A 12,282-nucleotide genomic window follows, 5' to 3' on the forward strand; every position below is an offset into this window, starting at 1 on the left:
GGCTTGTTTGTATATGAAGTGACAAGACCAGTTGTCACATTCTAGGTTTATCATCTTGTCTCATTTATTTTCACGTAATGTGTTTTGAGTTTATGTATCATTTTACTCATTATGCCTACACTGTTTTCCAGTATCATAAAACATTTTCTTAAAACTTTACATTTGATAGCATCAACTCACTTATCTTCATTAATTATTAAGAATTCATCATATTAATATTCCTATTTGAACCCTCAGCTTTTTAAGATTTAAAATTTTCATCATTATTACTATTGTTATTAGTATTTTTATTTAGTCAGGCCTAGGGCCTTAGGCTTGTGAGGAGCCAAGTGCTAGGCCATAGAGCTACATCTCTGCTAATAAGAAAAATTACCAGGATTTTACTATATTTCCCCAATTTTTTTCTCTGCTTATCCTACAAATTAGGACTTCCTATATGTAATATGTACTAGCATTCAAACCCAGGAATGGAATGTTGGTGCAACACAAATCTACAGATTTTAGATGTTTATGAGTTGGTCCAAGAGAAAAATGTTCCAAGATCATGACTTATGGTTGTTAATCATATGTCTTTGGTCTGTCTCCATTAATTTAAAATATATTTGAAAAACAACAGTCAGTTACTGTATAGAATGTCCAGCAGTGTGAAGTTGTCCCTTGTGGTTCTAGATTCCGATTATTCTTGGTTAACCATTGAAGGAAAAAGGGCTGAGTTCTTCTCAGTGCTCAATGCTCAGGCGTTACATAGAGCGCCTAGTTTTGATCTCCAGCATTGTTGAGAATTCTTACCTGAGTCTGTTGGTTGATTGCACTGTGGAGGAGCTGTAAATAATTCTATTGTTCTTTCTCCATGTATTGGTTGTCCCTTTACTATAAAGAATTTTCTTTTCTGTATTTGATTTACTTCAACTAAATTCTTAATTTTAGTAAAATCTAAAATACTTTATTTGTCTTTGAATGGACTCCTATGCTCTTTTACTATCCCCATCATATTTGAGCACCTTACTTTTTATATTGCAAGGTTAATTCAAGAGTCTTGTACATTTCTAGCTCTATTCCTGTAACTAGCCATTTCTATAGGAAGCCTTAGTTTTTTTTCAGTGGGAGGATTGTTTCCTTATAAAATTACCTGTGTGTTTAGTGTGGCAAAAAGGGAAGTGTTGTTCCCCACCCTCCCACCCAAGTTGATGCGAACTTTGTACTAGTGTTTTGGTAAATACATGATCAATGATAGTTTTTATACGTATTCACGTTACAGTACTAGTACATTTTCTAACTCTTGGTTAGCAAAGAACATGTCTAAATTACATATTCCAGGACTTGTTAAAATAAATCACCTAATTTCTAATTCCAAGTATTGAAATTAGAAAATTTGGAGCTATGGATGTAGCTTTCAGTGGTAGAAGTACTTGTCTTGCATGTGTTAAGTCTCTGAGTCAATCCCAGCACCAAAAAAGAATAAATTTAAGCCAGACATGCTTCATGAGTAACAGGATCTGGGATTCAAGTCTAGTCTCAGCCACATACTGAGTTTAGCCATGACCCTGTTATTGCTACCCCACCTCCACAAAAATTACATTTAAATAAAATTTAAATAAAACCCTCATTCCATTTTTTCCCTTACAGATGGTAAATGAAAAAAATATCTCAAGACAAAATAGAGATCAAGAAAGGTAATGCCATTTCATATGCAATTGGATTTCTTTATATTTAATTTATAAGCTCATATTTATAATAGTCTTGAAGATTAAGAAAATTAAAAGTTATATTTAGGGGAACAGTGAAATGACTCAGCAGGTCAAGGCACTTGCTACCAAGCCTGAAACCCACATAGTGGAAGCAGAGAATTGACTCCCCAAAAGCTGTCCCATTGCTTTTAAAATCTCTCGATTATGATCATGTGTGCTAACACGTGTGTACTCACACACATACACAAAATAAATGTAGAAAAAGTTTAAAGTATATTTTGCTATTCATTATCTTGTTAGCTGTTTTGGTGTTTGAATATTCATTTAACAATTTCTGGGACAAAATAATAAATCAATTGTAATTTTCTTTTTATTTGCTAGTGGCTTTTCATACCCCAATTTCAGTATTCCTGCAGCCAACGGTTTATCTTCTGGAGTAGGTGGTGGAGGTGGCAAGATGAGAAGAGAGAGAACACGCTATGTTGCTTCTAAACCTCCAGTGGAGGAGGTAGGCTCATGTTTTATAGACCTTTGAAATGGTGGTAGTGACGTAGGACCCACAGGATGGGGCTTGAGGAAGACTTCGATTGAAAAGTATCTCACTGAAACTGTCCTTTATAAACTGTACCTATCTAAAACCTAACCTAGGAGCCTCACTTCATGAACCACACAAAATAACAGAAACACCATTTTTTTTTTTTATATGAGGTAATTTCCATCGCAATTATTTGATAATCTGGGTACTGCCTTAGGGTTTTGCCTTTTTTTTTTTTTTAAATGTTCATATGATTAAAATACTTTTGTAAGCACACCTCCCCCCCCCCCCAATTTATTCACTTTTGTTAGCCTTTTCTCTCTTTCTCTGTGGTACTTCTTGTTAAATGGAACAATGGATTTTAAATTCTCTGCTATTTATCCTTTGTGCAGATTTACTATAATTAATCCATTCTCTCATCAGGGTACAATTTGGGCTGATTCCCAGTATGTGCTAAGGTGAATATTTGTACACTTCTCCTTTGCCATGTGCAATTTGGTCTGGAGGATATTAACCTAGGAATGGGATTGTTGGACTGCAGGGATTGGCACATGTCTTTAAATGTGTTTGACTGTACTTGTACTGTATTCCTCTTCACAACATTCACATGACCATAGGTGGACCTTTTATTGATTAATTTTTTCATCTTTCTTTACTAGCACTTCGGTTTGTTTTGATTCATGCTGGTGTGATAGCTTTAAAATGTCATTGGTGTTTTATTTTGCATTTTCTTGTTCAATGGGATTCTAATGCATTTTCTTGTTTAGTTAGGTTTTTTTTAATCCGTTTTTCCCTCCTATGGTATTATTTTTTAAAATTAGGATGAGTTCTTGGGCTGGTGAGGTATATATAACTCAGTGGGTGGATGTGCCTACTCTGCTGCTAAGTCTGGTGACCTTAGTTCCATCCCTGGTGGAAGGAGAGATATGATTCTGTGGGTTGTCTTTTAACAGTCACGTGTGCTCTATGTCATGTGTGTGTCTGTTCACACGTGTGGGAACACAGTACCACTTTAGGTATGGAGGACTGGTTGACTGGAATTTGCTTGTTTTCTAACTACCTTTTGAGTTGAAACAACTCCCATTCCAGTCTCCTTTTTTAAAAGTTTTATTTACTTGTTTTATGTCTATGAGTAGTCTATCTGTATGTATGTCTTTATTCTAGAAGAGGGCATCTGACCCTACTATAAGGATGGTTGTGGGCCACCATATGGTTGCTGGGAATTGATATTGTAACCTCTGGAAGAACAGCCAGTGCTCTTACTGCTGAGTCGCCCCTCACCCCCTCAGTCTTTAAAAGTGATTTCAACCAGGCTAAATCATTGAAGGCCCTTACCACCTTCTAAAATGTTCAACTTAATAGTTCAATTTAAACTTTAGAATGAAGGGCTTTTGGGAAATGTATGGGTGTTTTGACTGAATGTTAATGTATTTGTACCATGTGCATGCAGTTGATGGAAGATGTTATTATAGTTTTTGCTTAGTAACTTTTGTTATATATTTTACTGTTTAAGTTAAGACCCTTTTTATTTAGACAGAAAAGAGGAGATGATGAGAGATGTTCTATGAATGTTTCTCTTTCTGGTTAATGAGTAAAGCACTAGTGGCCAATAGGGAAGCAAGATAAGTGGGACTAGGAGAGGTAGAGGATTCTGGGAAACGTAGGACTGAGTCTCAATGTGGTCTCTGGAAGATAGGATACATGAGTCGAGCTTTCTCAGTAAGATAATTACTATAGGTGTATTTCTCAGTAATACACCTATAGTAATTATGGGTTAATGATTTAGATAGAGCTATCCAATAAGAAATGCTAGTAACTGGCCAATAGATTCATAATTAATACAATGTCTCTGTGTGTTATTTGGGGCTGACACCGCTGTGGGACCAGGCTGGCGGGAAAATGCTTGTAATATGTAGTACCCATGGAAGATAGAAGAAGGCATCAGATTCCTTGGAACTGGAGCCATGGACTGATGTGAGCCACGAGCTGTGTGTTAGGAATTAAAACTGCGTTCCCAGGAACTGCTCTTAATTACTGAGCCATCTCTCCAATCCCAGGAACATAATTCTTCAACTTACTGTTTCTAATGAAAATTTGTCAGTATGCTTATTGACCCATAGTATTCTAGAAATATTTTTTAAAGTTTAAAGCTTATATTTCATTGATGGTGAGTTTTTTCTGGTATGTGTGTTTGCGGGCACATGTGTGAGGGTTCATGTATAGATGTCACAGGACAACCTCAGACATTGATTGTTTGTGTTCCACTTTGTTTGAGACAGGGTCTCTTTGTTGTTCTCAGCTGTGCATGCTAGGGTAGTTGACTGGCAAGTTCTGGAAATGCCCACCTCTGCCTCCCATTTTTTTCACGGGGGCACTGACATTATAGATGTTCAGGCTTTATGTGGATTCTTAGATTTGAATTTAGGTTCTCACACTGGCCAAAAATTGTATTTTTCATGGACTCACCTCCCCAGTTTATCTTCTGCTAGGCTTAAAATTGGATTTCATATCTGATGGTGTTTGGTTTGTAACTTGTTGTGGCAGTGACAATTTTTTCACTCTCTCATTTTCCTGGTTAATTTTGTAGTTGTGCCTTTCAAGCACCAGAATGAAAACTTGGGCAGTTTGTGCACGTGGCTATGTTGTGCTCTGCCAGGAGAGTTGGTATTATATACACTTACGGGCTTTGGCTCAATTGCTTTTCTGGAGATTGTTTCCTCTTGTTATTGGAGTGTAAAGAAAACTTGAACTTTTAATGCCCTTTGATTATAAAATATGTATAGTTTGTAGTTTTTATGGCATAACTGACTTGCTGTTTTAAAATAGATTTTGTTTGTGTGTACTTGGCGGTGTGTGTTCTTGGTTGTACTGCCAAGACCATGTATAGCTTTGTTTCATAGGGAACCATAAGTGTGGTACAGAGGAAGACATCCCGCACCCCCATTTAAAGATACTTATTATTGAGAGACAGAGAGAAGAAATTGTATGTCCATGGTGCATGTATTATGTCCCATGGTGCATGTATGGAAGTTGGTAGACAGCTTTTAGGGTTGCTTCTCCTCTTCCACTTTGGGCTCTGGGGATAGAACTCAGGTTGTTAAGCTTCTGCAGCAAGCAGTTTTCTACCTATTCAGCCAGCTTGCTGGCTTCTCTCTCATTTTTATAAAATAGAAAGTTGATGCTGAAATTAAGTTACATGGCAGTTGGTGGCACTCCTGGGAATTGAAGTCTCTAGGTATTTAACTCAAGAGCTCTTGTTAATATTGCATGGGGCCTACTTTCTTCCTGTTTAAAACTTGCTCACAACTATGTCAGTTTTCTTTGAAAATTAGTAGATAAAAGCATGACATGAAAGATGACATCATTACAAAACATGCTGTTTTATTTAGGAAGTGGAAACACCAGTGTTACCGCAGATCTCTCTACCAATCAGCAGCTCCTCACTGCCTACCTTCAGTTTTAGTTCCCCTGTGATCTCTGCTTCCTCATCGTCACCGGTCAGCTCTCCTCAGCCATTACCAAACAAGGTACAGAACCACTGTTGAGTGAGGTGACTTTTGTAACTCCTTTTAATTCATTACTTTTTAAAAAGTGATTGTCTGTTGTAAAAATCAGTAACCTGAAGTAAGAAGAAAAATAAATGGGAAAAATATTAGGGAGTTGTTATTGGGAATTGATTCTAGGGCCTTTTTCATCCTCCACCCCAAGAAGTGAAAACGATGTTTTACTTTTTAAAATGTATATTTACAGTGGGGTATCCAATCTAATGCAGTCTGTTCACTAGACCCAAACAGTATTCCCAGTTCAGGAAAAAGCAGTTGCTAGTCAGTGTTTTAGAAAGTCAGAAGTATTTTAAATTTAAATGGAAAGAGTGCTTCTATTTGAAAGAATTTTCTTAAAGTATTTTATCATTCATTCTTCTTAAGTATCTGTTTGTGTCATTTCTCGCTACTATGAAAACCCAGGTACAGACCTCTCTGGGCAGCACTGGCAGTCCTGTGTTCACATTTTCATCTCCCATTGTAAAATCAACACAGGCAGATGTGCTACCTCCAACATCAGTAAGTACCAAGCGGATACTTCATGATTGATTTCAAAGCCTAGATTTTATTGGTAGTAAATAAAACACTTTTCCTAAAAATTTGGTGTACAGGAAACAAATGTTTTGTACAAATTTATTGTGTGTATACATTTTCTTTTGTCATTTGTGCAGTTACAGTGAAGATATTTTCATTAGTAGTTTTCCAGTTATCTCCAAAGAAGGACACTCATTTGTATTCATTTATACTCTACAAATTAGACATGGTCTCTATATAGTTTATAGTCAGGGTTCCCTTGTAACTTGTGACTGTCCTATAATGTTGAATAATTGATCTCTGTTGAAAAGACCTAGGCAGCTGTATCATACTGCATTTAAAATCTCTTGAATCACTTACTGTTGAACAATTCTGTTTGGGGTATTGTTACACGGTATCTATTTGTTTCTTTGTATTGGGAACTATTTTGATAAGAATAATATATACCTTTAATGTTCTTGTTGTCTAGAATTCTTTCATATGTGTCATCTTTGCATACAATCTTTAGGTGTTTTTGAGAAAAGATCTCACTGTATAACCCTAGCTGGCCCAGAGCTCATTGTGTACATTAGGCTGACCTTGAACTCAATGTGAGATCACCTATCTCTGCTTCCCAAGTGCTGGGATCAGAGGCCACACTTGGCTTGTTTTCAGATTTTTGGTTGTAGACTTGATTTTGTCAGAGCTACATAGGTGTTCTGTAATGTAGTTTTCTTGCCACCTTGTCCCCCAAACCTCATATTTGTAAGATGGTGTTCAAAGCTCAAGACCTGGGGCTTTGAATCTCTTGACTATATGATGTAATGCTTTGAAGGAAGACAGTGCATAAAGAACTTACAATGTTGTCAGGCTGACATTCCATGCTGTTAATACAAGTTTTTGTTCACTACAGGTATTCATTCATTTATTCAAGATAGTTTCTTATAACTATGTTGCATAGGCTGACTTCAAACTGGGCTCAAGTACTTTCTTAGCTTCCTGATGTGGGACTAGATAGAGCCATGCATGCATCAAGGTACTAGTTACTAGGTTCATGAGTTCTAAGTTTAGGAATTGCAAAATAGCTGTCTTATTTCTAACCAGTAAAATTTAGTATACCTTTTGATTTAATGTAAAACTAAACTCTTTGTTTTATAATAGTTTGACATTTGAAAAATATCTTCTCTTTATAGATTGGATTTACATTTAGTGTGCCTGTTGCAAAAACAGAAATTTCTGGCTCTAATAGTTCTTCAAAACCTATTTTAAGTAGTTCAGGTAAGTGAAAAATGTTTAATATTCTTTACAAAATAAAAACCAAACCCATATGTTAGGGAATCACTTTCTCCTTTGGTCATTCTTGAAAGCACTTTCATTTGAAAGAAATAAGCTCTGAAAAGTCATTTGAAGCAATTCTGGCAGTGTTGTTTACTTATTATAGTGAGTCATATTTAACTGTTGTAGTTTGGTTTATGGTGAGCTGGCCATAATGCTTCATTTTTTCATTATAACTAGAATAGGCACTAAGTTTTTTGTTGTATCTTATAACAAACTGAAGGTTTATTTACATTGTAGTTGTGGTGGACCTGATCTTTGTGGTTACTTACTTTCATTTCACAAGCATTTTTGTTTATACATTTTGCTGGCTTTAGCAGATTAGTGATACATGGTTTCTGAACTGAAGAAACACTGCGTCACTGAGTGATTGAAATTAGCCAAATCATTAAAACAGATTTTTGTAGTGGTAGTGGTTTTGGGGAAATAAGAAACCATCTTAATTGAGTTTCCAAGGTCAAGAATTTGAAGCAAGGATATTTTACATAAGGAAAAGGAAATGGGGCACAGGGGCAGGAGTAGAAATACAGTGGGCTCTTGTCCTTTGTCATCAAGCTAGTGAAATAGCATTAAGTCTTAAAATCCCTTGCCTTCCATGCTGAAGAAATGGCTTGGTTAATAAACACATGCACACACACGTGTACGCCCACTCCATACTAGCCCTTGGTCATGCTGGGTGGTTGCTCTAGCACTAGTTTTTACTTTGACAGGTTGTTGGGGTTTTTTGGGCGTGGATGAGGTTTTTTTTTTTTTTTTAAACAATGTCTGCACAATCTTGACTGTCCTGGAATTCACTGTGTAGATGAGGCTGGCCTCCAATACAAAGAGATCCTCCTGCCTCTGTGTCTGTCTACTGAGTACTGGGAGTAAGGGTATGCCTCATCACATCTGGCTACATTGGTTTTTATGCAAGAGTGAGTGAAATTGTAGTTATGAAGTGACAGCAGTATACTGAATAAGAGTCTATGTAATGTTGTAAGTTGAGACATCAGTTGTAGGCTCTTGTCCTATCCAAAAGTATTTTTCAGGTATTTGCTTAAAAGTCCTAAAACCATAGATCCTGTCTTTAAAAATGTATATTGTATATTCTTCTTCTTCTTTTTTTTTGTTTTTTTTTTTTTTGTTTTTTTTTGGTCTGTTTTGTTTTTTCGAGACAGGGTTTCTCTGTGTAGCCTTGGCTGTTCTGGAACTATCTCTGTAGACCAGGCTGGCCTTGACTCCAACTCACAGAGATCCGCCTGCCTCTGCTCCCCAGTGCTGGGATTAAAGGCGTGTACCACCAACGCCCAGCTGTTAAAAAAGAAAATGTATATTCTTAAACACAAAAAGTAGTTAAGACGTAGAAGTTAGAGAAGACATAGAAGTCAGTAAGACCCATAGACAACAACAGAAAGAGCCTAGAATTGGATGAAATAGGCCTGCAATTTCAGTTACAATTTTTACCAAATTAGTTTTTTAGGTTTTTTAGGCTTTTTTTTTTGTTTGTTTGTTTTTGTTTTTAATATTACTATGGGCTTGAGGAAAATCCTTGAATTGAGCAATCTCAAGACTAGTTTCAAAGACAGAAATTAAAATTCTTGAGTTTCACTAACATTTTAATTGTGGAGTACAACCAAGTACACATATAAGATCTATTTTAAAAAAGCAAATCAGTATGCCATAAAAACTACAAACTATGCATATTTTATAATCGAAGGGCATTTAAAGCTCAAGTTTTCTTTCAAGAAGGCAGGGACATGTCAATTCACAACACTGCAGTGACAAATCAGAAACAATCTCCAGACCAGCAAAAGCCCTTAGTGTATATAATACCAACTCTCCTGGCAGAGCAGGGGATTTGCTAAACCGTTCAGGCTAGTCTCAAACTGAGTGATAGGCATTGCACGGCACTGATTCACCCCCACATTTCAGTCAGTTTCTTTAAATGATAAAAGTTGAAAGAAATGGTGGTGTTGCAAGAACACAAATATCTACAGATTCCACTCACAAATGTATCTGTCACCAACTCTTAAAAATTCAAGTCACAATAAAATGCAGTTAAAAACAAAACCACAAAACAAAAGAACACGTGGAGGTCATGATTAATTACTTTGTGAGAGGAGCTAGTTTTCTCATTAATTCTAATTTCTGTCATATTGAGTACATTTGTCCTTAGAATTTTGCTTTTCCTGAGAGGGGTGGCTCAAAGAACCACTGGGGAGACTGAGACAGGAGTTACGAAGTTCAAGGCCACCTATTGACATATCATGTATTAAAGCTAGCTTTGGCTACGTGTATCTCAAGCAAAATTAGAGGAGTGGAGAGTGACTCAGCAGTTGAGAGCACTGACTACTCTTACAGAGGACCTGGGTTCATTTCCTAATTCCTAACGCTTACATGGCTATTTACAGCTACCTGTAATTGTAGTGCCAGGGCATCTGACTTACTTTTTTGGCCTTAGGCACCAGGCATGCACATGGTGCAAATACATATGTGCAGGCAAATCGTACACATAAAATAAAAATATAATAACTATATAAAAGAAAATTAGTAAAAATTACTTTGCCTCGTTTACTAAAATTACTGGAAGTTATTACATATGAAAGCAAAGTCTTACAATCCATCTAGCCATTATCAGCAGCTGCTAATCTCTAGATTCAATCTTATTTTTTAATTTGCTTTACCAGTTATACTTCATGAATAATTTTTGTGGATTGTACAGCATTCTTTTTTCTCTATAATTCATGCTTATTATTGAGTATTATAACACGTTTTTCAGTACTGTAACTGAAGGATATTTTTAATCATAGTATGAATTTCTAGATGTGAAACCAGTTGAGAATTACTTTTTTTTAAAATTGCTGTTTGATCAGATATATTATTTCAGGTGTTGGACAAATTTCACATTTGTCATTATCTGGCTAGTACTTCCGTTTGTCTTCCAGAGAATGCATTGGCTGACTTTTGTCTTTATTACCTTTTTCTCTGGGGGTTTGTGAGGGAAAGTATAATGTAAGAAATAGTGTTTTTAATTTTTGCAATGATAGATTAACTCTGCTCTATGTTATTTGTCCATCATTTTTGAATTGCAGTGACCTTTTCAGAGTTTTAAAAACTCATCAAAAAGTTGAAAATCTTTTAAACTCGAATCCACTGATTACCCCCTCCCTTTGGCTTAATAACTTTTATGATTAAAACTTACAGCTCAAGATAACATTGTAGTGAATAGTTCAAGCTATAAGAAGCGAAGTGCCACTTGTGAGGACCCATTTACTCCTGCAAAGATCCTGAGAGAAGGAAGTGTTCTAGATATTCTGAAAACCCCTGGTAAGTGAGTGGCTGCCCTTGTGATAGTAAAAATCTCTATTGCAAACTTATAGTGTCATCCATATTGTTACAATTTAAATCTTTGAAACACACACAAATAAGTGCATAGTAAGGTGACTTGTGAATAAGTAGTGAATGTAGAAAGAACTGTCACCTTTAACTGTCTTTTTTATTATGTCTTTTTCTCTGATGAAAGCATTCAACTACCATCTCACATTATTTTCTAGTTTGGTATATGAGGCTAAGTTTGCCAAAGTGTAATAACATATTTGAAGGATAATGCTCAAGACTTGAAAGTTAGTGCAATGTTTATTTTTCTAATTAACATTTTAATATGTACTCAGGTATAGTATAATACTTTGGTTATCTTTAAAAATCTGTAGTGATCATGTCAGGGGACATAGGTAACTAACTTGAAGAGAGTGTGATTAGAAATTAAATAGTACGTTTTCAATTTGAAGTTAAAAGAGAATGTTCATAGTTTGAATTGTAATGAATAGTATTTGGATGTAAAGTTGTTTATAAATAAAGTAACCAAATATCACAGAAAGAATGCAGATATTCAGTAGACGTGTTCAGTGTTTAATGGGTTGGTTAAGGCTTTAAAAACCAGCTTATAGCCGGGAGGTGGTGGTGCACGCCTTTAATCCCAGCACTTGGGAGGCAGAGGCAGGCGGATCTCTGTGAGTTGAGGCCAGCCTGGTCTACAAGAGCTAGTTCCAGGACAGGCTCCAAAGCCACAGAGAAACCCTGTCTTGAAAACAAAAAACCAAAAACCCTCCTTGTACTCTTTAACAAGGTTCAAAGGATTAGGTTGTTTGCATTCAGTTCCTTGTTTGTAGATAGTACATGCTGCCTACTCAGGAGATATGGCCAAACTCCAAAGTACATGGACTAGAATTACCAATTATCAGGCAGGGCTAAATGTTTAGCTTTTCTCACAGATAGAGGGCTATATTTTGCCTTCATAATCTTGCTCCCTTTTAATTAAACTTTAAACAAAAAAAAAAAGTGATTCTTCTGATGTGGGATAATGTTCTTGTAAAGATTTATTATGTAATATGTGTTTAATAAAATCCGACTGGCCAGTATCCAGGCAGGAAGTATAGGTGGGGCTGCCAGACCAGGAGAATTCTGGGAAGAGGAAAGGCAGAGAGAGACTCAGTCACCAGCCAGACTCAGGGGAAGCAAGATCAGCATGCCTTACTGAGTTAAAAGGTACCAAGCCATGTGGCTAAACATAGATAAGAATTAAGGGTTCATTTAAGTTGTAAGAACTCGTTAGTATTAAGGCTGAGCAATGGGCCAAATGCAATTAATATAAGCTTATGTATTTATTTGGGACTACATTGTGGTGGGACAA

General features: G+C 36.2%; 1 protein-coding gene across 2 annotated transcripts in view; it reads left to right on the plus strand.

Moving 5' to 3' along the window:
* Nup153 (nucleoporin 153) overlaps positions 1–12,282 on the plus strand; it is a 59,534-nt gene that overhangs the window by 30,485 nt on the left and 16,767 nt on the right. For both annotated transcript variants that reach the window (XM_051194342.1, XM_051194341.1), the window contains exons 10-15: positions 1,627–1,673; positions 2,070–2,196; positions 5,613–5,750; positions 6,189–6,284; positions 7,472–7,556; positions 10,797–10,919. In XM_051194342.1, coding sequence (XP_051050299.1) covers positions 1,627–1,673; positions 2,070–2,196; positions 5,613–5,750; positions 6,189–6,284; positions 7,472–7,556; positions 10,797–10,919 — 616 coding nt within the window. The remainder of the gene's footprint in view (positions 1–1,626; positions 1,674–2,069; positions 2,197–5,612; positions 5,751–6,188; positions 6,285–7,471; positions 7,557–10,796; positions 10,920–12,282) is intronic.

Source organism: Phodopus roborovskii, unplaced genomic scaffold (genome assembly GCF_943737965.1).
Source record: "Phodopus roborovskii unplaced genomic scaffold, PHOROB, whole genome shotgun sequence".
NCBI lineage: Eukaryota > Metazoa > Chordata > Mammalia > Rodentia > Cricetidae > Phodopus > Phodopus roborovskii.